The sequence below is a fragment of the Perca fluviatilis genome, chromosome 6 (genome assembly GCF_010015445.1).
Source record: "Perca fluviatilis chromosome 6, GENO_Pfluv_1.0, whole genome shotgun sequence".
Taxonomy (NCBI): Eukaryota; Metazoa; Chordata; class Actinopteri; order Perciformes; family Percidae; genus Perca; species Perca fluviatilis.
In genome coordinates, this window is record NC_053117.1 from 2,062,711 (window position 1) to 2,088,122 (window position 25,412).

General features: G+C 41.0%; 2 protein-coding genes across 5 annotated transcripts; both read right to left on the reverse strand.

Annotated features, from left to right (window-relative positions):
- Positions 1-391: 391 nt before the first annotated feature.
- Positions 392-4,366, reverse strand: chmp7 (charged multivesicular body protein 7). The gene is made up of 10 exons (XM_039804343.1): positions 3,729-4,366; positions 3,462-3,633; positions 2,650-2,835; positions 2,308-2,441; positions 1,800-1,848; positions 1,576-1,695; positions 1,384-1,482; positions 1,222-1,279; positions 900-1,133; positions 392-787 (listed from the first exon to the last, which is right to left on the reverse strand). The coding sequence occupies exons 1-10, from the start codon at positions 3,989-3,991 to the stop codon at positions 732-734; spliced, it is 1,371 nt and encodes a 456-aa protein (XP_039660277.1). The 5' UTR covers positions 3,992-4,366; the 3' UTR covers positions 392-731.
- Positions 4,367-5,179: 813 nt separating this feature from the next.
- On the reverse strand, positions 5,180-23,834 carry lgi3 (leucine-rich repeat LGI family, member 3). 4 transcript variants are annotated; one of them, XM_039804570.1, is made up of 12 exons: positions 23,743-23,834; positions 23,017-23,208; positions 13,296-14,019; positions 12,509-12,580; positions 11,894-11,965; positions 10,102-10,173; positions 9,842-9,913; positions 9,394-9,563; positions 9,151-9,315; positions 8,932-9,022; positions 7,961-8,775; positions 5,180-5,800 (listed from the first exon to the last, which is right to left on the reverse strand). In XM_039804570.1, the coding sequence occupies exons 3-11, from the start codon at positions 13,496-13,498 to the stop codon at positions 8,046-8,048; spliced, it is 1,647 nt and encodes a 548-aa protein (XP_039660504.1). In that variant the 5' UTR covers positions 13,499-14,019; positions 23,017-23,208; positions 23,743-23,834; the 3' UTR covers positions 5,180-5,800; positions 7,961-8,045. The 4 variants fall into 4 exon arrangements, with proteins under 4 accessions (XP_039660504.1, XP_039660503.1, XP_039660502.1 ...); XM_039804569.1 differs by having other exon boundaries at positions 13,296-13,803; positions 23,017-23,223; positions 23,743-23,805; XM_039804568.1 differs by having other exon boundaries at positions 23,017-23,223; positions 23,743-23,805.
- Between the last annotated feature and the right edge of the window lie 1,578 nt (positions 23,835-25,412).

Genomic DNA, 25,412 nt, shown 5'->3' on the forward strand with positions numbered 1-25,412 from the left:
ATCACCAGGGGCTCTACACCTTGACTACACCGGTGGACAAGGGATGTACTAAATCTGGGGCTACTTGTTTTGATATCGACTCGTTTTGACTGCCGAGGTGGTAGCGGCCGGAAACAACCAGAGCTACGGTGAGTTGTTTAGAACCTTTTTTAGTAAACTCTTGGTACACAAACAATGTTGTCAATGCCTTCGTTAAGGTGTAGAGCCCCTGGTGATACTTGGGGCAAAGTTTCATGTTGTGTCGAGCCTTCTTAGTGTTTTAAAAATAGCTATTTTGAGGCTAGCATAAAAGTGCCCCTAGCTCTCCCATTCAAAAGGCCATTTGACCAAAAAACGAGAATACGGTAAATCTTAAAAGTGGCGATTCCGTCCTAAATATGCTTTTAGACGAAAGTTTGACTTGGGTACATTCACAAAAAAGACCTAGGTTGCATTTTGGCGAGAGGTACACTTTAATTTACAAAAGAAAAAAAATATTTATTTTTAAATCCTTTTTGGCATGCCTCCAAAGTAAAGCCATTTTTAATTTTCATTATTGAAGGAAAGTGCCTTGTTTTCATCCTGATGTTGATTTTATAACTCTTACAATATGATGATTTAGCAATTGCTAAAATGTAGTTCCTTAGTACTTTATTTTACTTCTATGAACTCTGGCTCACAGAAAATGTTTTAGCGATACAGTTTCATATGTGGATGCAGAGCTTCAAACTTGCCATGTTTTGCTTGTGCAATCACTGTGCCGACTCTACTCTCTTGGCAGGCGACGTCCTTTTCTCCTTTTGAAAGCCTGGACAGAGTGATGACTGTGTGTTACTTCACAACTTTTACATTACTTGTCCAATAGAGAGAGAGAGAGAGAGAGAGAGAGAGAGAGAGAGAGAAAATCTGAAAGTGCCCACCTGAATCTGTAAGCGTTAGCTGATTTAATTCTTCCTCCAGCTGCTCAGCGGTAAAATCCAGGGGTGTGTAAGGTACCGCAGGCAGAGAACTGAGCAGGTCAGTACCAGGGAGGCCCGGCTCCCCCGAGGGTCGCAGACCTTTTGTTGGAACTTCAGGCAAACCGGAGACGGAATCCGGCTTTGACTCGTCCAACAAAGCTTTCAGTTCGTCCTCCAACTCATCTAAGTCCGCATCTACAAAAAAAAAACATGACAAACTTAGACCTCCTTGATATTCACATATACAATGTATCAAAGACGTGGCACTAACAGTATGTCATACCTGCGCTGTTCACACCACTGGATATAGTTTGGTTCACCTCGTCTTGAGTGTCACATAACTGGTTAAATCATATAAAAGATACATTAAGATGTTTAAAAATAAGATTCAGTTGAAGGAATAAAACATACAAAGAATTGTCTTTAAAATCAACAGCTACTGTACCTCCTGGATTTGATCCACGAGGCTCTCGGCACGTTCCACAGTCACATCCTTAAGAGAGAGTCTCAGGGCTGACACCCCGGCCTGATAGGCTTGAATAACCTACAAAACATGTTCGGCACACACTAACAATACTGGCAACAAACTCTGCTAACTACACAAAGAAAGAGCGTTGATGTCCATTGTGCCTCTCACCGTCTTATCAGTCTGTGACTGGGCAATTCTGTCCAGGATTCCTCTGATGGACTCCAGTTTGGCAAACAAGCTGTCGGCTCTCTTTTCCACCCTTTTGCGGCCTCTTAAACACCTCAGTGCCTGTGGGTTAGACAGTGAATATTACCAATGAACCCAGTGATATGACATTTGGTTGTGCACAATAAAATATATGGGTTTTTTTTTTCAGTTAAATATACAAGTACCTGTGATTTCTTCCCTTCCCGGAGCAGAACCCTTGCTTCCTCTCTGCACCTGCAATTAGACAAGAAATTCTGACTTTCAGAAACATTAAAATGCAATGCAGTCCTTCTGCCTATTAGTCCAATACCTGTAAAAAAGATGGCTGAAGCATCGAGTTGCACACATAGTACTAGTTATTTTACAACGGGAGCAAGTTGAAAATCACATACATCTTAAATAACAGTGTAACACTTTACTTGAAGGTATCGACATAATCGCGACATGACACTGTCATAACTATGCCATGACACTGTCATGAACGTGTCATAAACGTTATAAACAAGTCAAATGTTTATGACTTCATTAAGTGTCATTCGGTTTTTGTCGTTTTTGACAAAAACCGACTGACACTTAATGACAGAAGTCATACACGTTTATGACTTGTTTATAACGTTTATGACACGTACTATCTTCTTTGTCATCATTACTAATTCTATGTCTAATTTAAGTTCATATTATGAATTGATGTACTTGTCAGCCTCAAGGCCAAGTTTCTCCACCCGCTCCTCCAGCAGCTTCTCACTGCGCTGCAGCTGGTAAATCCCCAAATCCACGTCGCTGACGAGGGAAACTTGAGCTTGCCCAGCTTGACAAAATTTGACAACCTGTAAAGAAAGACACATGAAGACAGTTGAAACATAAAACGTTAACGCAAGCATTCATAGGACAAACTATCTCCGAACATGCTGAAAGATAGGGATGTCCTGATCGGATCGGATACTACCACCAGTGTGTTAGCACCCACCTGGGTGCGACGCCAGACACTCACCACACATCAGCTTGGTAGAGAGTTTGAATAAGCGGTTTGTTTACCTTCTCGCCGTCGTGCAACGAGACCGTCACTTGCTTGTCCCTCTGCAGCTGCAGCAGAGCCATGCACAGGGTGCTCTCATCAGCACAGACCTCAGAGGAGAGAGTACACAGCTCTTGAAATGACAGGATGGAGCGGCTCGCAAATTCACTGCCCCGGTACACCTTGAGTAATTCCGCTGCTTTCTCCTGGAAAACAAAACATTACATAGCTTTATATCTAGCCATAACCTTTATTGTCTGACTGAAATACCAGAGATGAGGGAAAGAGAAACCACTCAGCATGGTGGCAAGTTGAAATGTGATCAAAGTACACGTGGCGGTACAGTACTCCACACACTAGTTTGCATGATTCAGTTTTATTCAGATGCATACTATATTTTATTTCGATAATTCATTTGTGTGTAGTGTTGTACATCTATTGCAAAAACTGAAGGATGATTAATATAAGGAAACTTCTGATAAATGTAACGCACAGCATATTACTGCAATAAGTATATTTAAAATGCAAAAATGAACTCTGGTGAAACATGGAGTGAAGAGCTTCCCATGTTCGACTGTATATAGTTAATAACTATGCCCTATGGGTAAAAAAAAAAATTGGAAGGGCAACATTTGGATAATTGAATAATGGAAAGTCTCAAAATATGTTGTGTGACTGTATCAGTAGTACAGCTGTCACTGTGTGAGACGATATGTAAGAATGTATTTGCCAAAATAAAAAAATGAAAAAAATCAGGGTGTTTCACGGATCATGATAATATTGTATTGTAGTGCTTCTAAAATAACATCAGGAAACACGGAGTTAAACAAACCTTAACTAGTTCAATGACAACAAAAGACTCCTCCAAAGGCACTTGGCTGCTTCCCAGAAGAGTGGAGAAGGTCCATTTCAGAGGCTTTACCAGCAGCAGGCCAACACCCCAGGACAGCCAGCCACAGTCCACATTGGCAGCAAACTCTGACTCCCTCTGGATCTTCCCACATCTGGCACAAGTTATAATACGAGCGATGTAACGTTAGTGACCAGAATGACTCAAAGACATTAGTGACAGAGCTGACACAATAACAGTAGACGTTACCTGGCCATGGACTGGATGACAGTCGCCAAGCCCAGCGGTGATTTTTCTTTCCTCCTAAAAGTCTTGTTCAGCTCCTGCAGACTGACACACACGGTGCCTCGGTTCCTGCAGCCTTTGAGAATCAGAGCCGTCCAGAAGTCCATCTTACTGTCCCAGTCCGTCGTGTTGACATCTCGGTTCTCATTGAAGTCTGAGAACATAAAATTCATCCGCTCGTCGTCGTCCCATTCGGGCGGTAGGGTCATTTCTGTGGCGTTAGACATTTACAATACCGAAGTCTAAACTTTAGCTTAACCTGTTTACCGACTTACTCCTTATGCTAAACAGACAACCCACGCTAAACGTTATCCAGCGTAACGCTACATAGACAACGTTGACGTGAGCTAGCTATCTAGCTACGTTAGGTTAGCACCACTTGCTCTCACTCTTTCCGGGAAACAAATATCACTGTAGCGTTAACGTCATGTAAGATAAAATATCGTCTGTCGAGGGAAAAGTCTAAACAGTGGTTTGCATGCCGCTGCCAGCTGTCAAAGCAAAGCCCTCACTCCAGCATGATGCATTAACATTTGGCTAACACGAGCTAACGTTTCATATATCAACAACAACAACATATGGTCGCGCGAGTTTTACAGTTCAGAACCGTGCGAAAAAGCGGGGATATGTGCTCAAAAATCAAATGCTCTAACTCCACCCACGCAGACACCCTGAACAACAAAGCAAGCGCCTTACGAACCTCTACGTTACGAACACGCAGTTTGCGCTTTATGAGCATCCCTGCAACATATTTTATATTTTCTTCCCAGGATACATGCTTGGCTTAGGATTTTTTTAATTAGATTTACGTCTAATTTTTCTGATGATGTCAGTGATGACTACAAATAAACAGCTTTAAATGTGAGAATGTTTAAATGCGTAAATTAATTATTTTTGTTATATATTAGTCTACATCTCAAATGGTCTCATGCAACATTATCCACATTTAACAGCAAATTATAAAGACTGATATGTGGTACCAATTCTTCAGAACATATTTGTACTGCAATACAAGAGAAATACCCGTGGCTGCAGTAGTTGTGTTTTGGGGTTATTGTGGTTTTTAAAAAGCAATTGTAACCACAGGACACAGGACACAGGACCTTTAAGGGGCCTTAAATTGGATTTAATCATACCCACTTGCCACCCACCCTTCCATGTGCAAATGGACACAGCAACAATGAAATACAGTTTGTGACTATACGTACACAAAAACATAGGAAATTATTAGAATGTTTTATAACTTAAATATGCATTCTCTGATCTTGTTATTGCTCCCCAACACCCCTCAAATTGGTTATTAGTTATAATCACCAAGATTGCTATAGTGCCCCCAATCTTTCAATTTCAATTTCGCTCATTACCCTCGTCCCCAAAACATCCCACTGTTGGGGGATTTGGGAAGTATAACAAAGTTTAAGGATCATATTTAAAATTTTAATTCGGAAGAGCAATAGGTTGACATTTTCAGTTAATTTTGGGGCCCCTCACTTAGTTTGCTCATGCCTCTCTGATCCCATGTCAGTTATTGCAGAATGAACATTAAATCCAAAACAAATTCAAAAGGTATCTCATATATAAAGATAAACATAATCAAGGATTTCAAAGTAGGCTATTTAAATGGTGAGTATTGCTTGTTTTACATAGTTATATCATTTCTTACCGTGTCATGCAAAATGCTACACAAATAGACTACACTGTGAAACTTACGAAACCTTCATAGTTTTACAGTCAGTTACAATATCCAGTCTCATCCAGTGAATAATTCAGTCGATGCACATGCACATAATTTTCACATTATTAAAGTGCAGTATACAATATAGTACTTTTGAAAAAGAATTGGCCTAAACATATGGTTGGCAGAACAGAAGCAGTATGCGGCAATGACATGACACTTATGTTGGCATGTTACCGATGCTGTGTATTATCACATTATTTCATTCAGATGTTAAGGGACAGTGAATAAAAATAGATGAATCATTTAATTAGTTGCCTCGCTTAAAACATCAGGTGAAACAGCAGACCTTTAGTTACATGTACGGTGGCCGGGAAGTGCAATGCAACATTACAAAGAATGAAACACTTTTACATTTTGGAAAACAAATTTACATTTTGGAAAACAAAATAACATTTTAGAAAACAAATTTACATTTTGGAAAACAAAATAACATTTTAGAAAACAAATTTACATTTTAGAAAACAAATTTACATTTTGGAAAACAAATTTACATTTTGGAAAACAAAATAACATTTTAGAAAACAAATTTACATTTTGGAAAACAAAATAACATTTTAGAAAACAAATTTACATTTTAGAAAACAAATTTACATTTTGGAAAACAAATTTACATTTTGGAAAACAAAATAACATTTTAGAAAACAAATTTACATTTTGGAAAACAAAATAACATTTTAGAAAACAAATTTACATTTTGGAAAACAAAATAACATTTTCGAAAACAAATTTACATTTTAGAAAACAAATTTACATTTTGGGAAAACAAATTTACATTTTGGAAAACAAAATAACATTTTAGAAAACAAATTTACATTTTGGGAAAACAAAATAACATTTTAGGAACAACAAATTTACATTTAGGAAAACAAAATAACATTTTCGAAAACAAATTTACATTTTCGAAACAAAAATTTACATTTTGGAAAACAAAATAACATTTTAGAAAACAAATTTACATTTGCGAAAACAAATTTACATTTTCGAGAAACAAATTTACATTTTAGAAAACAAATTAACAAGATGCAAAACACTTTTACCAGTCCCGAAACAAATTTACAAATGACAGATTCTTCACGGAAAGGGAATGTACCACATACCGGAAGTGATGAGGTGTTGTTGGTGAGCGCAGTCAATTTGTGTTGTTGTGAGTGTAGTATTGGCGTGAATGAAGTTTATGGTGACTTTACGTGTGTGGTCGGTGTTTGGAGTTTTTATATGACGCCGGACCTGACGGAAACACGAGAGCATGTCGACAGCCGCGGCCGGATCGAAGCTACAGCAGGGGGGCAGCTGAGTCCGTCTGCAGCTGCAGGACCTGGAGCTCACTGCCCATTCCTGGGAGCCAAAAACCGACACCACGCAGCTGGAGACCCAGGCCGTATTGCTGGGCCCGCTGGAGGGAAAGGGAAGCCCGGGAGAATCAGATCCAGGACTGAACGGAGGCGGACTGTCACAGCCTGCTCGAAGTTTAAATCACAGGTTTCCTAAAGGGAGTCTGGCGGGACTCGGACTGTGGACGACAAAACACGACTTAAAGTCTCGTTAAATAAATAAATACATGCAGAAATAAATGAATCATTAGTGGGGAGTGAGCCTGGACATTTCAGTCTGTTTAAACTTCACTTTGAAGCAGAACCTCTTAGTTCAGAAGGGTGAAGTTTCCGTTTGTACTCATATCTGTGAACTGATTATAATAAATATTCTTTGTATTAACACATTAATTAGTCTCTTTGTCTTTTTGTTTAAAAAAACTAGAACATCGCATGAGATTTTGACGATTTATAGTGATTTTATTTCCGTTAGACCTTTGCCTACATTGGCGCGCTGATGCATTAAGGACGCCCATAGACAGTATATAAGGCAGTGCCTCCCTGTTCCAAGATGGCGCGCTCTATTGACGCATTCGATCCATAACTCCGCTAGTCAAGGCGACATGTATACAAAACCTCATCACTTCCGGTATGTGGTACATTCCCTTTCCGTGAAGAATCTGTCATTTGTAAATTTGTTTCGGGACTGGTAAAAGTGTTTTGCATCTTGTTAATTTGTTTTCGAAAATGTAAATTTGTTTTCGAAAAATGTTATTTTGTTTTCCAAAATGTAAATTTGTTTTTCTAAAATGTAAATTTGTTTTCGAAAATGTTATTTTGTTTTCCAAAATATAAATTTGTTTTCTAAAATGTTATTTTGTTTTCCAAAATGTAAATTTGTTTTCTAAAATGTTATTTTGTTTTCCAAAATGTAAATTTGTTTTCCAAAATGTAAATTTGTTTTCTAAAATGTAAATTTGTTTTCTAAAATGTTATTTTGTTTTCCAAAATGTAAATTTGTTTTCTAAAATGTTATTTTGTTTTCCAAAATGTAAATTTGTTTTCCAAAATGTTATTTTGTTTTCCAAAATGTAAAAGTGTTTCATTCTTTGTAATGTTGCATTGCACTTCCCGGCCACCGTATACATGGCTTAAACATTTTGCAGTCTTTCATTTATTTGGCACATGTTGATGAATGCTTAGACCAGCCTCCTTTTCGCTCTATTAGCATGTCTACTTAGCACTGAGATCCACCACCAGGTGCTGGTAGGCCAGGGTGTTGCCTTTGAAGCTGGCAGCCAGCAACATGTCCTTGTTGTCGACAGATACCAAGCTGAACGCTCGCGGGGCCCTCATGTTAAGCTCCTGGAAGGGCTGAAAGCGCTGAGTGAGGTCATCCCACAGGTATACTCTGGAGAAGGAGAAATCACTTCCGAGAATGAGGTACTGACGGAGGCCCACTGTGAAAGGATACACTGCCATGGAGCCCCGCGACGGAAGAGTCTGGATCTCCACGAAACGCTGCCCTTCCCAGCGGAGGATCTTGGAGTCACCTATGAAGCGCGTGAGGCAAAGGTAAAGAACCTTCCTCACCCAGAAGTGCTTAACCATCTCCACATCCGCTAGCTCAGTGATTTGAGAGAAGAACGCAAACTGCTTCTGGCCTCGGTTCCACTGGTAAACCACGGGTGGCTGAGAGGCGCTGGAGAGGATGAGGTGAGGCTTTCCCCCAACATCAACGAACTCCACATGGGTGTCCCGGTGCCAGGGATGGAGGGACTGGTGGGTGTAGAAACCATTGCTGTTCCAGCGATAAATGCTGGTGGAACCTGCCTTTGAGCTGTCTGCTACTACGAAGTACCACTCTTCATCCAGCTGGAAGGTGTCCACGAAGTTGGGCTTTCTCACGCGAGTGGTGTCAATGTCTTGGATCTTTACAAAGCGCTGCGGGTCCTCTTCCCACCTGTGATAACAAAAAGGTTGGCATAGTATTCCTAAAGCTTTCCACAAAAAAATAATATTTCTGGAAAATATGCTTATTTGCTTTCTTGCCGAGAGTTCGATGAGAAATTCAACAGGTCACAAGCTGTTTGCATTATTATTATATTGCAAGCCTTACTTGTAGATATGAGATCCACCAAAAAGTTGAGCAACAACCATGTAAAGACTGTTGCTTATCACCACTGGTTTGCAGTACACAGCAGAGCGGGCTGCAACAGACATACACAGAAGCATAAACGTAGTGTAGAGTACGAATATGATGCTGAAGAGGAGTATAATAGGGGATCTTTAAACATAAATTGGTACAATATTTATGCTTTCATAGCCAGCAACTTACAGGTAATGTTATGAAACATCCTGAAGACCATCTCCACATGATCCCATACATACAAGGTGCAGAACCCTGAATCAGGCTGAGCAAAGACTACAAACTGATCCTCATTGAACTCAAAGGACTCCACTGACACAGAGTGGAAAGGGAAGGTTTCATAAACAGCGAAATCTATGGGAAGACAACGCAGAATTACGATACAAAACAAGAAGTCACCACCAAAAATGTTCGAAAGAGAGAAGGTGAAACCTGCGCTGATGCAGTTGAAGTCTCGAGGTGCGAGGTCGTGGATTCTGCGTCCCTGGAATTCGAAGGGGCTGGCACAGTAGATAGCAGGAACTGAAGTGTTGGTCTTCTCCATCCAGTCCACCAGCCATTTGATTTTACAGTCGCAGCGGAAGGAGTTCCCCCGCAGGTCTCTGAGTGAGATGGGGGAAGAGAGTCAGTTTATATCCCAAATGCTCAAACACAAAATCTTCCAAACCTAACAGGAAGGACACAAGTGTTTTTGTGCATCAGTATGGTTTGACTCAGATACAAACCACAGACTCGATCCAGACAATTCTGCCGACGAGTGTGGTAGTCCACTAAAACCCTCAGGGAGCACCAGCAAACCAGTGTTGAGTAGCGACAGATTGTAAGGTCAAAGCTCTCAGGTTGTCAAACCCTGTTTTTATTTTAGTGAAGGCACACTTACAAATCTGTGAGGATGTCTAGATGTTTGAAGAGATCTCTTGGAAGCTGCTGCAGGTTGTTGTTTGAGAGAGATCTGATTAAAAAAACAAAAACAACACATGACAGTTATCATTATGTCTTGCTTATATAGTATGTAATTGCTAAATAAATCCCTGCTCTTTTGGAGTCTTTTTCAAATGTTCTGGTTTTTAAATGTATTGTGCAAAGTGACAAATGTTTAGACAGGGTTTCTCCATCTTATTAGCTCAACAAAATACTTACAGATGAGTCAGGGATTTGAGCCCTCTGAGGGTATACTTTGAGAGAGCCTGGATGTCATTGTTCTCAATGAACCTGAGGAGAGAACAAACCACTCACATATACCGTACATACGTGTCACACAGTGATGACAACCTCTGGAATTCAGCCACAGTATTATGGGATGTCGTGCTTGTTCGCGGAGGAAGTTGTGTGTTGTCAGTGCAGAGCACAATAGGAGTTTGACTGTAAGCAGCAATTATGTCAGTAATAGCACAGTCTGCATCTGGTGGATTTATAATCAAAAGGTTACGGCTTATCTGTTTTGAGAAATTAGTCTGGGTTGACAACAAATGAATTATGGTATAATCAGTGGAATGACTGCAAAGAAAAAGTTTTAAAAAAAACTGAATGACTTATGGTAAAAGCTAATTTCATGCCTTTGAATCATGTGATAAAAATATAGCCACTGAGTGCAGAGAGTATTACAAAGGTCTGCGTGTCAGCGTCATTCGATCCCATCCGGTCTACGTTTTGTCTATTGATAGTCGGGGACAAACAGCATGTGCAGACTCTTTGGAGGTGGCTGGATATAAAAGTGTGACTTTATTAGCATTCACAGCGGGTAGCGATGGTATTGGCAGTGATGCAGAGAGGCCTGATGGCTGGCCTGCCGCCAAAGCCACACAGCAAGCAGCCTGAGGCATGGCCAGGACGGAGAGCTGCGTGCTCTAAGCCATCAGCTAACTACTTTCTAAAGCCTATCAATTCACAGAATGGCATATTCAGCTTTATCACACTATGTGCTCGCTGTCATAGAAGGATTTATTGTCAGTTTTACTTTTGGCATTCTTTGCCATACTGCAGTGAGTACTGAGTCCAATCCTGAAATCTTACAGTGCAGCCTCAAGGTTAATTCTATTCACTTTGCAGACAAAAATAAACCCACCTACTGCAATTATTCATTCACAAAAGTAAACAATGCATGACAGAAAAGAAAGCAGTGCAAAAAACTTTGCATTACAGCAAGTTTCAGCAACTTTTGCTTAACAATTACAGCATAGTGCTAAATGCAAAGCATGATGTCAATCTAGTAGAAGTAAAGCATATAGAGCTGACTCATTACACAGCAGATTTTATTAGAATTTTTGCTAACATTAGCCGCTATTACCTACTGGTCCTACCAGACCAAGTAAGGTCTACAGCTAGAGCTGTAACAATTCCAAATGTTACTGTACAATTAATTGTCAAAGAAATAATCGTGATTAACAATATAACTGTCTTTTTCAGTTTTTCAAACAAATTAATGTTTTGAATGAATCCCAGGATACATCTTTTGGTTATGTGACCCAGATAATGTAGTAACACAGCCTATAATGAAACCAAGCCACCTTATTATCATAAAACATTGTATTTTTTCTTAAATGAACATGAAACTGACAACTACCATCAACAGTCATACATACCCCTTAGGACCTTAGCTAATGTTAGCAATTAATTGCGGTTAAACAAAGAAATGGCGATTTTGTAAAAAACTAAAAATAAATTGCGATTAGACAATTATGTAATAGTTGTTACAGGCCTACCTACAGCTTATGAATTTTACTTCCCATTTTTAATAGTAAGTAGGTGCTATTTCTTTTTTTCAAATGTTGCATAGACTCACTTTAAAACTCTTCTGAGCAACAGGTTTTTGTCAGTATATAAATTAATTTGATCAATATTTAAAAAAAAAAACAGGTACACCAAAACACAGCGAGTTAAAAGACTGGCCAAACTCATATTTTAAGTTCACACTTTTAAGTGAGACACTTACAGGTACTGCAGGTGAGACAGACCAGCAAAGGCATCATCAGCAATCATGGTGAATGTGTTGGAGTTTAAGAGCCTGCAAAAAGGAGGCAATAATTATCAAGTCATAATAGATAGAAGTGAATACAGTCTCTATCACATAAAACATTCATAGTTTATAAAGCTAATCTTATGTAAACACATAGATGAATTTGGAATTTACACAAACACACGCAGACCTACACACACACACACACACACACACACACACACACACACACACACGCGCACACACACACATACATACACACACACACACACGGACGTGACCACACACTCATGATTGCATCTGAGTAGATAAACGGCCCTTTGTCTGGCAGAGCAGAACTGTCAGTGATTGGCAATGACACTGATACAGAGCCACTTTACTGCTATGTCACCACTGCTTTCAATAACCATTCATTTCTAGTAGCTGAAGTCACTTTCATTGTCACTGCAAAACAAAAGTGGTCTGCGTGTGCTACGATATCATGCTGCGTGAAAGCATACATGTGACATTAAGTGTTGTGACTGTATTTTTAATCACTGGTGAGAGAGATACTGAATTAAGAGTTTACGGTGTTTAAAAAGTCAAACTCACAGGAACTGCAGTAGGTGAAGGTGGGAGAAAGCTCCCTCTGGGATCGTGGTAAAGGCTGCATTCACCATCGTCCTGTTCAGACAAAAAAACATCAGTTATCATCACCCACGTGTGGAAAATGTCTTGTTCACAACGTTGACTGTTTTTTATTTCTTCTCTCACATGCAGTTGAAATATCAAGTAGGGCTAAATCTTTTCAAAACTAGGACACACAAGCTCTTTCTTCGCTTCTTCTCTATTCTAAAACGAGGGCACCTCCACCAGCCTGTGCTCTGGAATTCCCTTGACTTAATATTCAATCCACGGGCGATGTGTCAATATCTCATGAAAGGGGGGCACCCTGTAACCTTCTTCTCAAAACACAACCTTCCCCCATCAAGTGTTAAGATTTCCTTTTCATTACATGTGCTCCATTTATTGTGCGTATGTCTGAAGTCTCTTCAAGATTAGATCTCTCAGAGGAGAAGCAGGTCTCCTGCAGTGAGATAGGAAATCTATTGTTGGTATTTCTCCCTGGAGCTCGACAGGATTTTACTGCTGTGTCCCCTAAACTAAGTTCAGCATATGGTACAGTAAATGGACATTGTTATTTTTATGCTGTCTGGTAAACATCTCTCTGTTAATGTAATACCTATGTTCACTTTCAGGTAATTAAAAGACAAGAAGGGATTCACGCATCATTACATAATGTAGGGTGACATCAGTGATGTAGCCATCTGTACCAGCCTGCTTTTGTAAAAAAAAAAAAATAAACACACACACACACACACACAAAAGTTGGACTCACAGGGAGATAATTCCAGGGGGGAAGCTCTTGGGGATAGCCTTGGTGTCCACACAGAAGGCACTGTCTTTGGTGCAGGAGCAGGTCGCAGGACAGCGGGGTATCTTGGGGGCTCTCCTGGCGTCTGATTCCCTTGGCAGGCAGAGACACAGACACAGAAGCGACAAGCAGATCAGCCTTGTCCATCTCTGTCCGAGCTTCAGCATCCTTCAGCAGGAGGAAAATTAAAAGCTGTGTGGATGAGCTTCTTGAAGTTTCTCCTCAGTGGCAAGTGGCTTGTTGAGAGGCGATGGACAGCCTGACTACAACCCCAGCAGTTCTGATTATGCTGAGCGCAGAGTTGAGCATGAGAAAGAGGGGATGGGTGGGAGAGTGAGGAATGGAGGGAGGAGGGGGAGTAAGGGCAGTCCTGTGTATCCTCGGTGGGCGTGGGTGCTCTGCAGCTTCCTTGGATCTGTGCAATCTTTCTCTCTGTCTCTCTCTCTCCCAGGAGCCGCTGCCAGAGTGCACACTGCAAGAATGACGAGCAAGGCTGATTTCTCCGCACTAGGACCTGTAGGCAGCCACGTAGCTGACAATGAATTATTTACTATCGCACATGCAGAAAACCTTAGAACAACAGCAGCAGAGAGGAAGAGAGGGGCGAGGACGTTGGGTCAGGGATGATGGAAGATTTTACTGCCATGTTCTGTGGAGCTCCTGTCAGGTGTGAAGTTGTGTCGAGCTGCTGCAGTCATGAGAGCAGACAAACAGGCATCAAGGATGCAGGGGGAAATGTGTGTGCATGCATCCATGTGTCAGGGGCTGTGTGTGTGGGCGGGTGTTTGTATTCTGGCAGCTTTAAACAGCAACCATTGCTGAGACTTTTTCAAAGCATGAAGGTACTAATAAAGAAACACTATTGATGAAGCAAATGTGAATGCCAAAGACTTAACAGAATAAATGAGTGCTTTCCCAGAAAAATAGCTAGATCTGGGAGTTTATTAGCATTTGTAATTTTAAAAGACTACTTTTAGATGACAGAGAAGATGAACAACACCCTTAAAGGGGTGCTCCAGTGATTAAATATTGCACTTCCATTAGGTTGGGGGACTTGCGAAAGACAGATTAAAAAGGAATGGTCTAAATAAAAGCAGCAGAATCTGTGATATCCTGACTTGGTTTGTAGTATGGGTCAAGCTCCACTGGGTCCTACAATTCCCATAATGCATTATTTATTATAACGCTGGTTGAGGTGCTATATAAATACTGTGAAAGTATCATAAGAGAAAAGCACACAGCCCATGGGCTTTGGGCCTTCAAACAAGCCATCAGGACTTCCGTACGGTTGTGATGTCATAACTATACTATAGGTCGAAAGTGCCGTTACAGGTCATTCCCCGGCTGCAATGGCGGTGCAGAGACGCCAAGAGCACAGATGCCAAAGACCCGGAAATAAAGACCAATCAGAGCAGACTGGGCTCTTCAGGAGGGGGTTTAAAGAGACAGGCACTAAAATTGAGTGTTTCAGACAGAGTGTAAATACAGGCATAGTCAGATAGACAGTATGGAAATGATGTGTTTTTTGAACATTAAAGCATGTAAACATGTTCTAGTAAAAACCAAAAATCGTATGTATGAACCTGAAAATGGGACCTTAAAAGGTATAATATGTTTCAACACAGCATTCAAAGATGGCGCCCCCTCCTCGGCTCAATGAGCTAAAGAGAAAGAGAGAGCAGCGGTGGTCCAGCGAGCTAGAGAGTGAATAAAAAGAGGGAGTGGCGTTACCAAGAACAAGGTCGTGAATTAGACCTTATTTCTGATTGTTTCACTGCGGTGACATTCTAAAGTAAAAATAAACACACACACACACACCTCCCCACAACCCTGCAGGAAGGTGCCACATTGCCGAATCTTTTGTGAATGCAGAGCTTCATCCTGTCTGTGTGTGTGTGTGTGTGTGTGTCTGTGTGTGTTGGAAGACACACACAAACACACAGCAATGTAATAATAACCCATTCATCATCAAATACAAATGCTTTGTAGAATACAGACGCTAAAGGGTGCCTTGTGTGTCGGTATCAAATGCCGAGGGGCATTACAAAGCGGCGGTATTTAACGACCTGGGAGTGACCAAAGGCTGCTGTTAATGGCTGGGGGTTACGCACCCACGTGGGGCCCAAAGGCTCTTTGCTGACGCCCATAAATGTCCTGCACGCAGCAAAATAAGAAGAAAAGAGAAAATACAGTAAGAGGGCAGGGTCTCTGCAGATACAGAGACCCACACTTGTAGTGGATCATAAGGTATGAATAAGAGGGCTTACTTATATATGTGTAAAATCAGCTCCTGCCTTTAATATGATTTTAGATTAAAAAATGTCCTTTTTTTGCTTTAATACCATTAGAAACATAATGTGTGAGAATTTGAATTATTTTTCTTGCCTTGAATTATTTCATGCACACACAGCAGATGAGTAACAGACACAAGACATGTCAGTCAAAAACATTTCTACAAGTCAGTTAAAAACATTTCTGCCCTGTGACTCAGGCTCATGCCACCAGAGGGCGCTGTTGATCACAAAATAAAGTCAATCCAGGGCAAGTGACTGTGCAGGGTGGCTGAATGGCCACTGGCATGGCTGCAGCCTCTGTGCCAGTCATTACCAGCCTCCCTTACAAGGACTCTGTTGTCACAAGCAAAGAGACCCTGCGACACACTGTCTGCCCAGGTCTCAGCACATTGTTCCCAACCCAGACAGGCAGCAGGGAAACAGAATGTTGTTTTAAACATCTGATCCAAAGCAGCAGTTTTTCCTTAAATAGTCTTTCTTTTTTTCTTTCAGTCATGTTCTCTGATATAGCCCATAAGCTATGCAATTAAGTAAAAAGCATTTTCTTGATGGACGAAAGAGAAAAAGCTCAATGTCCTTTGGGGGCTTCATTTGAAATCTGTGAGATGTTTTCTTTGCTTTGGCACAGTTTGATGCGAAAGGGCTTCCAAAGAATCTAGTTTTTTTTTTAACAGTCTGTGAGGCCTCATTGCACGTAACAGACACTTTTACAGAGAGTGATTTCACATGTGAATCAGTTACAAAATGATGGGTGGCGTCTCTTTGTGCCTTATCCAGTTAAGGAATGCCATTTCCTGTACAGCAGCTATTTTAATGGTTCATTTTCTTTTGTGCTCTGGTGCAGTGTGTTTGCGTGTGTCTTAGCTTCTTTTGTTCTAACTGTATTTGTGGATTCATGTAAGTTACGCTCAGTAAGGAGCAGTTAATGCCTGAGCTTACTCCTTGCTGAGCTCCACCCAATCCAAACCTCCGGTGGGAACCAGCATAATTGCATGGCATAGAGAGCGGAGCATGAAACAGCAGCTGGAAACCCTAACGTGCCCTGTGTGAGGCTGAGGAATCTGAAATGCTGCTGAGATTAATCCACAAAATTCTCTCTATACATGTATACTTAACTAAATCACAGGGTTCAGTCTAAATACTGGTTTGGAAAATGTGCTGTGAAATAAATCAGTTAAGAATGCATGAATTTTGTCTTCATAAGCAATTATTTTGTATTTTAAATGACAACTTTGGCAGCAACTCTTAGAGGAATAGTTGAAAATTTTGGGAAATATGCTAATTTACTTTTCTGTAGAGAGTTACATGTTACATGAGTTACATGTTACATGCCTGTACAGTAAATACTGGTATGAAGCTAGAGTCAGCAGCGTAATAGTGGAAAAGGGATTTGGCCCTGTCTGCCTACCAGGACTTCTAATGCTCACTGAATAATACGTAATATCTTTTTTTTGTTTAGTTAAGTGTAAATGTGTTAATTAATTAGCTTTAAATGGGCTGGTAGGTGGAGTTTTTGTTTTTACCTTTGGACAGAGCTAGGCAAGCTGTTTCTATCCGCTTCCACCCCCACCCCTAGCTTCATATTTAGCATACAGATATTAGAGATATCTACTATCGAGAAAAGAGAGTATATTCCCCAAATTGTCCCACTATTCCTTTAATGTACTGTAATTCATTTTTTTAATTTCGTAACCTGCAAAAACATACTTTTTGGCAACTTGGGGCAGCAAAAACAAGTTGTGAACACAAATCATCCTTTAAGCAGTTACTGTGCAACATTATCATTCATTTGGAGCCGTGTTTCAGGCAGCCTGGTGAATGTAATTACAAAATTCACTCTCTTTTAGCTCAGTTTTGGGTCTCTACCAATTCCTGAGCAAACAATTGACAGCTTAGCTGCTAAATGCTCCAGTATATTCACAAGCTAACTGTTAAATGCTAAAGACAGTGTTTTTTTTTACAGCTTTTAACTGAAAACAGCTGCCTGAAAACAACGCTATGAGAGGGATGAGAGTGAACCAAACCAGTGAAGTTGTGGGCCGGACAGCTATACAATCAGCTGAAACTTGCTATAGCTCCACAAAGCCTAGGGGAGCTGTAGATTCAGAATTAGAATTCACTAGGTACATTACTCTCAGCGACCCCTTTCACATTGTTACCCTGTTTCCACATCGTCATTTATACATTATTTAAAAAATATCTATTATAGCCGCTTTAAGGCAAATAAATGCAGCAGTGAGGACGAACTGTGAGGATTCAGTGTGTTTCTACGAGCAGCACATCTCTCGGTCAAGTACTGTATAATATTAACAGCTGTGCCTCTTGAGCCACTCTCGTTTCATATCAACTTTTCAAGTAATAAAAGAAGTTCAGCCAAGCTACCACTCGCTCTGAGAGCACAGCATTAGAAGGAACACTTGGTCATGCTGAGTTTGGCAAAAATGAGTCACAAAGTGTTCTTGTCTCCTTTGCCAGGCTCTCACCGTCTCATTATATCCTCTGCTATTTGGCACCTATGTATTCTAAAATCAGAGCTTCTCACCTCTTTAGCGGCCAGCCCGCTTCGCCGGGAATTAACCCTGTTTGGACAGCTTTAACTCTACATTACAACCACGTTGAACATTGGTTTTAAACCCACATCCCACTCTGATTATGGGCCAAGGAGCCTGAAAAGACCTCTCTGTCTGTCTGTTTCCATTTCTGTTTGGTTTTCACGGTTTAGCCTCCTGGCTGCACAGGAAGCAGGACAAACCAAATAGGAAGAAAAACCAAATGTGTTTCACCTCAGTTCTTTTCAGGGAAAATCCCATCTGCTCCAGGCAATGTTGTTTCATACAGGAGTCACAAAGGTGTTGGGACTTCACTCAAACATGTATGCACACGTTATGGTGTTTCTATACTGTAGATACTGACATGTCTGCACCTCCTCTGCAATTCTTTATACAAAGTGATTAACAGAGGTGGACAAGGGCACAAATAAAGAGGCAATTCAGAGGCATTAAATCATTAACTTGATCTTCATGTGTCTTCATGAGGCCACTTGCTGATAGATGCCAGTAATTCAGTTGGCCAAGTCTGAGGACAAGTTGACGTCAGATGTCCTCCTCTCTGTGAGTCAGGAGCAAATAATGCATTCACATGTGGCCAAGAAATTCAATAAGGTAAGTGTTTGTCACTACAAGCCTTGCTGAGCACAAATCTGTCGTGTTTGATGAGTCTGTCTTTAATAAGCAATCGTCGGGCTGCAAACACGGCAATAAAATTCACAATTATTTTATATTTGACAATAAAGGTTGGTGCCTTGGGCAAGTCTATTAACAGCAATGAAACCTGTGAAATGAAACTGCAGGCTGTGGGATACCTTTAAGGATTTTATACCAAACTGTGCCAAGAAAACAACCATCCCAAATTGCTCCTATTGCTCGCCTCGCTCTCTAAAGTGCGTCTCAGTCACTGGAAGGTATGTCAGCCAATCTCATCCCGGGCTCAATTCAATTAAAGAGAGTACAAAGACATATGGCTCAGGGGCGCCTGATATGATTAGACTTCTGTGCACAACGACGCTGCTGCTTTGATTCATACCCCCTTTTATCTGGTCACTCACAGTGACGGGCTGAAAAAACTGAGCCAAGGAGGGCTCCCTCAGGTGGGCCGCTGTATCCTCAAGGGGCTATACAAAGGCCTGCTAAACTCATCTCCAACAATCAACAGGTCATATTGTCATTATTGCTGCAATGGAAATACGCCGCAGTGACAAAACAAGCACAAAATCTGTTTTTTTCTAAGACAGGGATTTTCTGTTGATCAGCATTCTGACATTTTGAGACTCAGGGGATCAAGAGAATCCTCCAAACCGAAGGCCATGCTGCTGTCTTCATTTTCAATCAGGACAATGCAGAGGAGCAACTGTACTCCAGCTCTCCCCCCTCATCTTCGAGCTGAGCTGCCATAAAAGACAGGTGATACGCCTCTTGGGATAGGGATGTGTCGAAGGAATGCGTGTGCAGGTATCTTGCTGCCCGTGGGGATTGTGGAGAAAGGCCCAGCACACCAGTTGATCCTGTTTGATAAAGGCCCTGACAGGCCCAGATTATATGTCTCAGCCTGGAGGAGGTGTCTGTGTCTCATTCCTGCGCTGAAGAAAGTCGATCTGGTGGGAAAGAGGCGGAGCCATGCCTGTAGGCGTCAGTTTTTGTATGGACGCCAACACACAACTTGTCGGGCAGACACCACTACCACTGCCCCCTCTCCACCCCCTTGCTAGCTCGACACCAAACAAACACCCTCACCCATCTCATTTACCTGACCACACCCGTGCCTCCAGACGCCATAAATACTCTTACCACAATCATGCCAGAGATATATTTTGCTACAAGAAATGATTGCTACAAAACAATTCTTATTTGTGACACGTTTGCAGACTTTATCCAGTAACGTTTTGGATTACAGTCCATACATTTCAATGTTATTTTGTGCATACAGGTACCTAGAAACATTTACAGGGAATAGGGTCAGGGATGTAGTGGAGGCTAAACGCACGTAAATGCTATTTATGCACCTCCCGAAATTCAGAAACAGCGTTTACCCACCTCCAAAGTGCGTTTATCCACCTCTAAATTGCGTTTATCCACCTCTAAATTGCGTTTATCCACCTCTAAATAGCCTATCGTTCCTAAGCCATTCTATATTAAGCTTATGTCGTTTTAGTTTCATATTGTTCATTATTAGTTTCATAGGTTGTTAAACCTAAGACAAAGTCTATCCATATTATGCTGCATTATGGGACTGTCAGTGTTGGCCAATCTCTTGTGTAGCCAGCAGGAAGCAGCAGACTGCATCAAAGACTCGTCAGTCACTAGCCTACACTACATCGCGTCTCATGTAATGAATGGAGAACTTTTTTCTATAACCCAGTATACAAAAATACTTTAGAGGGTGCATGCAAAGTCCCAAAAAGTAGACCAAAATGCTAAGCCTATATGTCCTTTCACAATATTTTTTTTCCCCAGTGTTTTCAGTAATGCTATCATGACCCACATACGCAACATTTCCTTTGAAATGACCATGAAAAATGGGTAAATATGGGTAAAGATAGTTTTATTTGAAATACTCTAACTGTAATTGTCGCTTGATGGTGTTTTAAGCCCCCAACGTCGACTTCAAGGCAGTGCTGCGACCGTCGACTTCAAGGCACCTAACCCTAACTTTAACCCAAACCCTAACCATTGCCTAATCCTAGTGCCTAGAGAAAAGTGACCGCGTTGGGGGCTTAAAACACCAAACACCGTAATAGTCCATGTTTAATGTTGAAACTGTGGTCTTTTTTGGTGAATATTTGGAAGTTTGTGGTATAGGTTATTTTATGACAGATAAAAACAAACCAAACCAACTGCACTATAATTACAGTGAAATAAGGCTGAACAAGGGAGCACTTTATTTCACAGCCTGGACTGTGATATGGGAACTTATAATATATTCTCCATTTTGTCCTGATCGTAGTTTACTAGAATTAAAACGTTACATCTATCACCTCGCCTGAAATTCCTCATGCATGCTTTTCATAATAAGTGAGTTGAAATATGTGATTAATTAATTAATGTCAAAATATTCTTTATGCTGTATGTTGTCCAATACAGTGTAATAAAGTTTGCAATAAGGGTACTAAATACTCCATATTAAATTAAAATCTTTTACAAAATAATTTCTAAATAATTACACTGCAATTTGCAGATTGTAATCTAAAGTGTTATCCCATTTAAACTTTATCCAACTGAGTTTAACAAAATGCTTGTAGCGTAGGGAACGGATACTTCCCCACAAACTTGCTTATGGTTTTTGTGATGTGGAGAAAAGAAGGAAAAGGGCAGCGACTCAGAGACAATAGTGAGACACGCAGTGAGAGACAGGCTGTGCCCCAGGCTCACCCCTTCTGTTATGTCTGTCCCACAGAGCAGCCAGGGCGCTGGGGACCTGTCAATATAGACAGCCATCTCACAAACAGGGGCCCGGGCCCACTGTGGAGAGACAGAAACATCAACAACCAAAGAGCACAGACGAGGAGAGGACGCCACCGACTGCCTTCGTCTTCTGTCAGTTTCTGCTTCAGGAGGCCAACAGAGGCAGCACTGAGACTTCGACATCTGGTGACCAAACATTTATGAAATATCATTAAAAGTAGGAATGCACCGATACCACTACTTTTTTTTCACACCAACAAGTACAAGTTACATTTAGGTACTTGCCGACCGAGTACTGATATGAGTACTAATACCAATATATATATAAAAAATAATAACACCATTAAAGTTCTAACAATTGAATGGCTTGTTTACATAACTCACGGGGAAGGCAAAATGTTACCACGCAGATGACTTCAGGGAAGCGTGAGGATTTAACAGTTATGTTTGTTTCTCCTTCATCTTCGACTCCGGCAGTGGCCATGGTGTCTGGAAAATTCAATCTGCAGGCTACCATAAGCTACGCTGTTTCTTTAGCTACTTTAGCAACTGGTGTTTTAACCCTTTCGAGTGAAATACAGTGACAATTTAGACCATTTAGCTTTACCATTTTGAATCGTGTTTAGGTAAGCTATTAGCCAACCGTACGTTAACATTACCTGCTGCCAAGTGCAGTGCTAACTAGCATCACAAGCAGTGATGCGTGAACTGGTATCGGGTGCGGGAGTAGTTTTATGAGTACGAGTACATGAGCACAGTATCGGACCCGATACCAGTATCTGTATCTGTGCATCCCTAATTAAAAGTATTACATATTTTGATCTGCTGAAAAGTAGGTCCTCAAGAGTGAACTACACCCAAAACCACAGTGGCCACACTGAGACACAAAACAGCTGCTCATCATCTTGACTAGTGTTAATGAGGGTGAGCAAACAACAGAAAATTAAAATTCCTCCTCTGTTTTTTATAATCTGTTGCGGTTACCCACACACACTTCATGTGTGAACTGTCTGAGGTCTCCTTTTTTTATGTACTCGTCATAGGAAGGAATGCAAGGACAAGAGACATGTCTCCTTCACCTTGCAAATGGACGCTGGCCAGAATGATATTCATGAGTTCCAGTATGGCACTGCTGTAAGCCTCCTCTCTGTCCCTTTATGTGCATTGACAGTTCCCCTCCACTAAACTCTCCTCCCTCGCTCCCATAAATAACCAGTTCATTTGTGAGGAGACAGAGGTGCACAACAACGGGCTGATGTCACCGCTCCTTGTTTTCCTGAAGGCTCAAATAAGCAGAAAAACACACACACACACACACACACACACACACACACACACACACACACACACACACACACACACACACACACACACACACACACACACACACACACACACACACACACACACACACACACACACACAAATACACACCATCACCAGAACCATTATCGCCACTGGCGTCAGCCTGCCAGGACCCTCCCTCTCCTAACTGCGGCCGCGAGTGATACTCTGATTGACGATGTGTCTCCTCCACAGGGTGGCAGAGAGTTGAAGGGCAGGTCATCTGTCACCGGTGACAGGAAACGTAGAGATTAATGGTGAGGCTCAGGCTTTTCTCCAGACCTAGAGATGATAATCCTAAATTGGAATCAATCAAACCATCTCTGGTAAATAAGAACACAAAGCAATTCATCTAACAGGCCACCAAGTAAACATGCATGGGTCTCATCTTGCTGTATATCACTGACTTTTCAGGAAAAATGTACAGTTTGCATGTGACGATGCATTCATGCCCACGTAAGGTGGGCTGGCAATCAACTGAGATATTTGAAATTAACTTCAATAAATTCAGAAGATTAATTTACCTATGAGGAGATGTCAGTGACAAGTGTGACAGTCAGTGAAGATATATTGTAAACTATATCACATTTATCTTGTTTTTACTTTTGCATCCACCAGCCAAATGGATAGTGAAGGTTCAAATTTCACCAGCAGTCAATTAACATTATCATTGTTTGTTTTTTTCAACGAAGCAAATCTACCAGCCACTTGCATATTAATTTTACCAGCATTTGGCTGGTGGATGGTGATGGTTTTGAACTGTGGTTACTCCAGTCATTTGTATCGAACTTCAACTTGTTAAGCTAGGGAACTCACCAGAAACATTTGTTCGAGCACTCGCACCTTCCCGCTGCTCTCTGAGGCTGTGGGCACAGCAGTGCTTTGAGCTAAGTGCTAGTGTTAGCATGCTAAAATGCGCACAATGAGAATGCTAACATTGTTAACCGTGGTCACCATCTTCGTTTAGCATATTAGCATGCTTACATTTGCTAATTAGCTAGCAGTAAACACAAAATAAAGCTGAATGTCTGAAGAAGGATAATTATTCCAATAGTTGCCGAGACATTTAAAAAAACAAATAGCAACCTCATAGTTAGCCAGCTATAGTAATATTTATAGCTTTAATATAATGACATGTAAATACATAGCTAGCTAGCTACATGTATTGTTCCAGCTTCAATGTAGCCTACTGTTAAAAGAAATATGAAATGACAAATGTATTTCTTTTATGCTTTTCTTTGATGGGTGGTTAAACTCATCTAGCTTGTCAGAGAACATAAGGTTTAACTAAAGTAGAAACATATTTTATTTAGTATTTCATTATTTCTTTGTCTATACTAACAAATCATATGTTATGTTCCAATCCTTCTCCCATTCAACTTAGTAATACTGATGAGAAGTGGCTCACTGATCCACTGTGCAGGTATAAGTCCTGTTTGTTGCATTCCCTGTAATTATGATGCTTCAGCAGCACAGAAATGATGTTGCATTTTTCCAGACATCAGCCCACAAAATTTCTTCTTTCACATCAAGATCCCTTATTCATTTGTGTGTTTTTGTTTTACCAATATTGGAAAGAAAAGCTTTACCTTCTAAATGTGCGTTCTGCGCCCTGCAGTTAAGGGTACAATGTCTTAAAAATAAGCACGGTATAATGGGACACATTATATTAGGCTGACCAGAATTGAGCAAGGTGTTGCTGGAGCTCAACATACCAATTACTGGGTAAAGCTTGTATGGCTAAAATTCCAATCAGTCATCAGTAATTTCTCCGAGAAGACAAAAACAAGACATAGCAGTTCCCATTTAATTAGATGCTGTCACGTTCCCCAATCCTAACTGTTGACAATAAACACCTTCCTCTGTGTGTCTCCATCATGGCAAAATAAAGACGGATTGAATTAATAAATTACAGCTATCAGCAGAGCGCTATACTGAACAATAGCTGATGAACTTTGCTCTCCAGAACTCTCCCTGTGCCATCTGTCAGAAGTGATAACACGCTCCACCTAATAGCACGTGTGCTCCTCACTCTGCAGCATTAGCAGGTTATAAAGCGAGGCTTCTCCTGTCCTTCCGATTCTTAAATAGAGCTCTTCATCGTCATCTCCACCACGGCTCAGATATAAGGTTGTAGGTTTGTTTGAATCCTGGAAGTGTGTGTGGAAATCTGGAGGTGGCCTTGTATCCTTGAAGGCCATGACAGGTATTGTTGAGAGTACAGTATGTTGGTGTTCATTTACAAATCCCAGCAGCTTGAATTCGTACAACTGTCGGGATAAAAAGTAACAAGGACCGGTTCTCTATTATCAAATAAACTGTGCTCCCCTGTGCTGTAATACAGTATGCACAGAAGGCTAACTGCATTGACCCGAGCTGTAAGAGCAGGCTTTTAAAAAAGGTCGAGAGCCAGTGGCGCTGTGCGGCTGATTTTAGCCTGTTGCGTGGAGACTGTATTCCAGGTGATGCATCAGCCAATGGCAGGA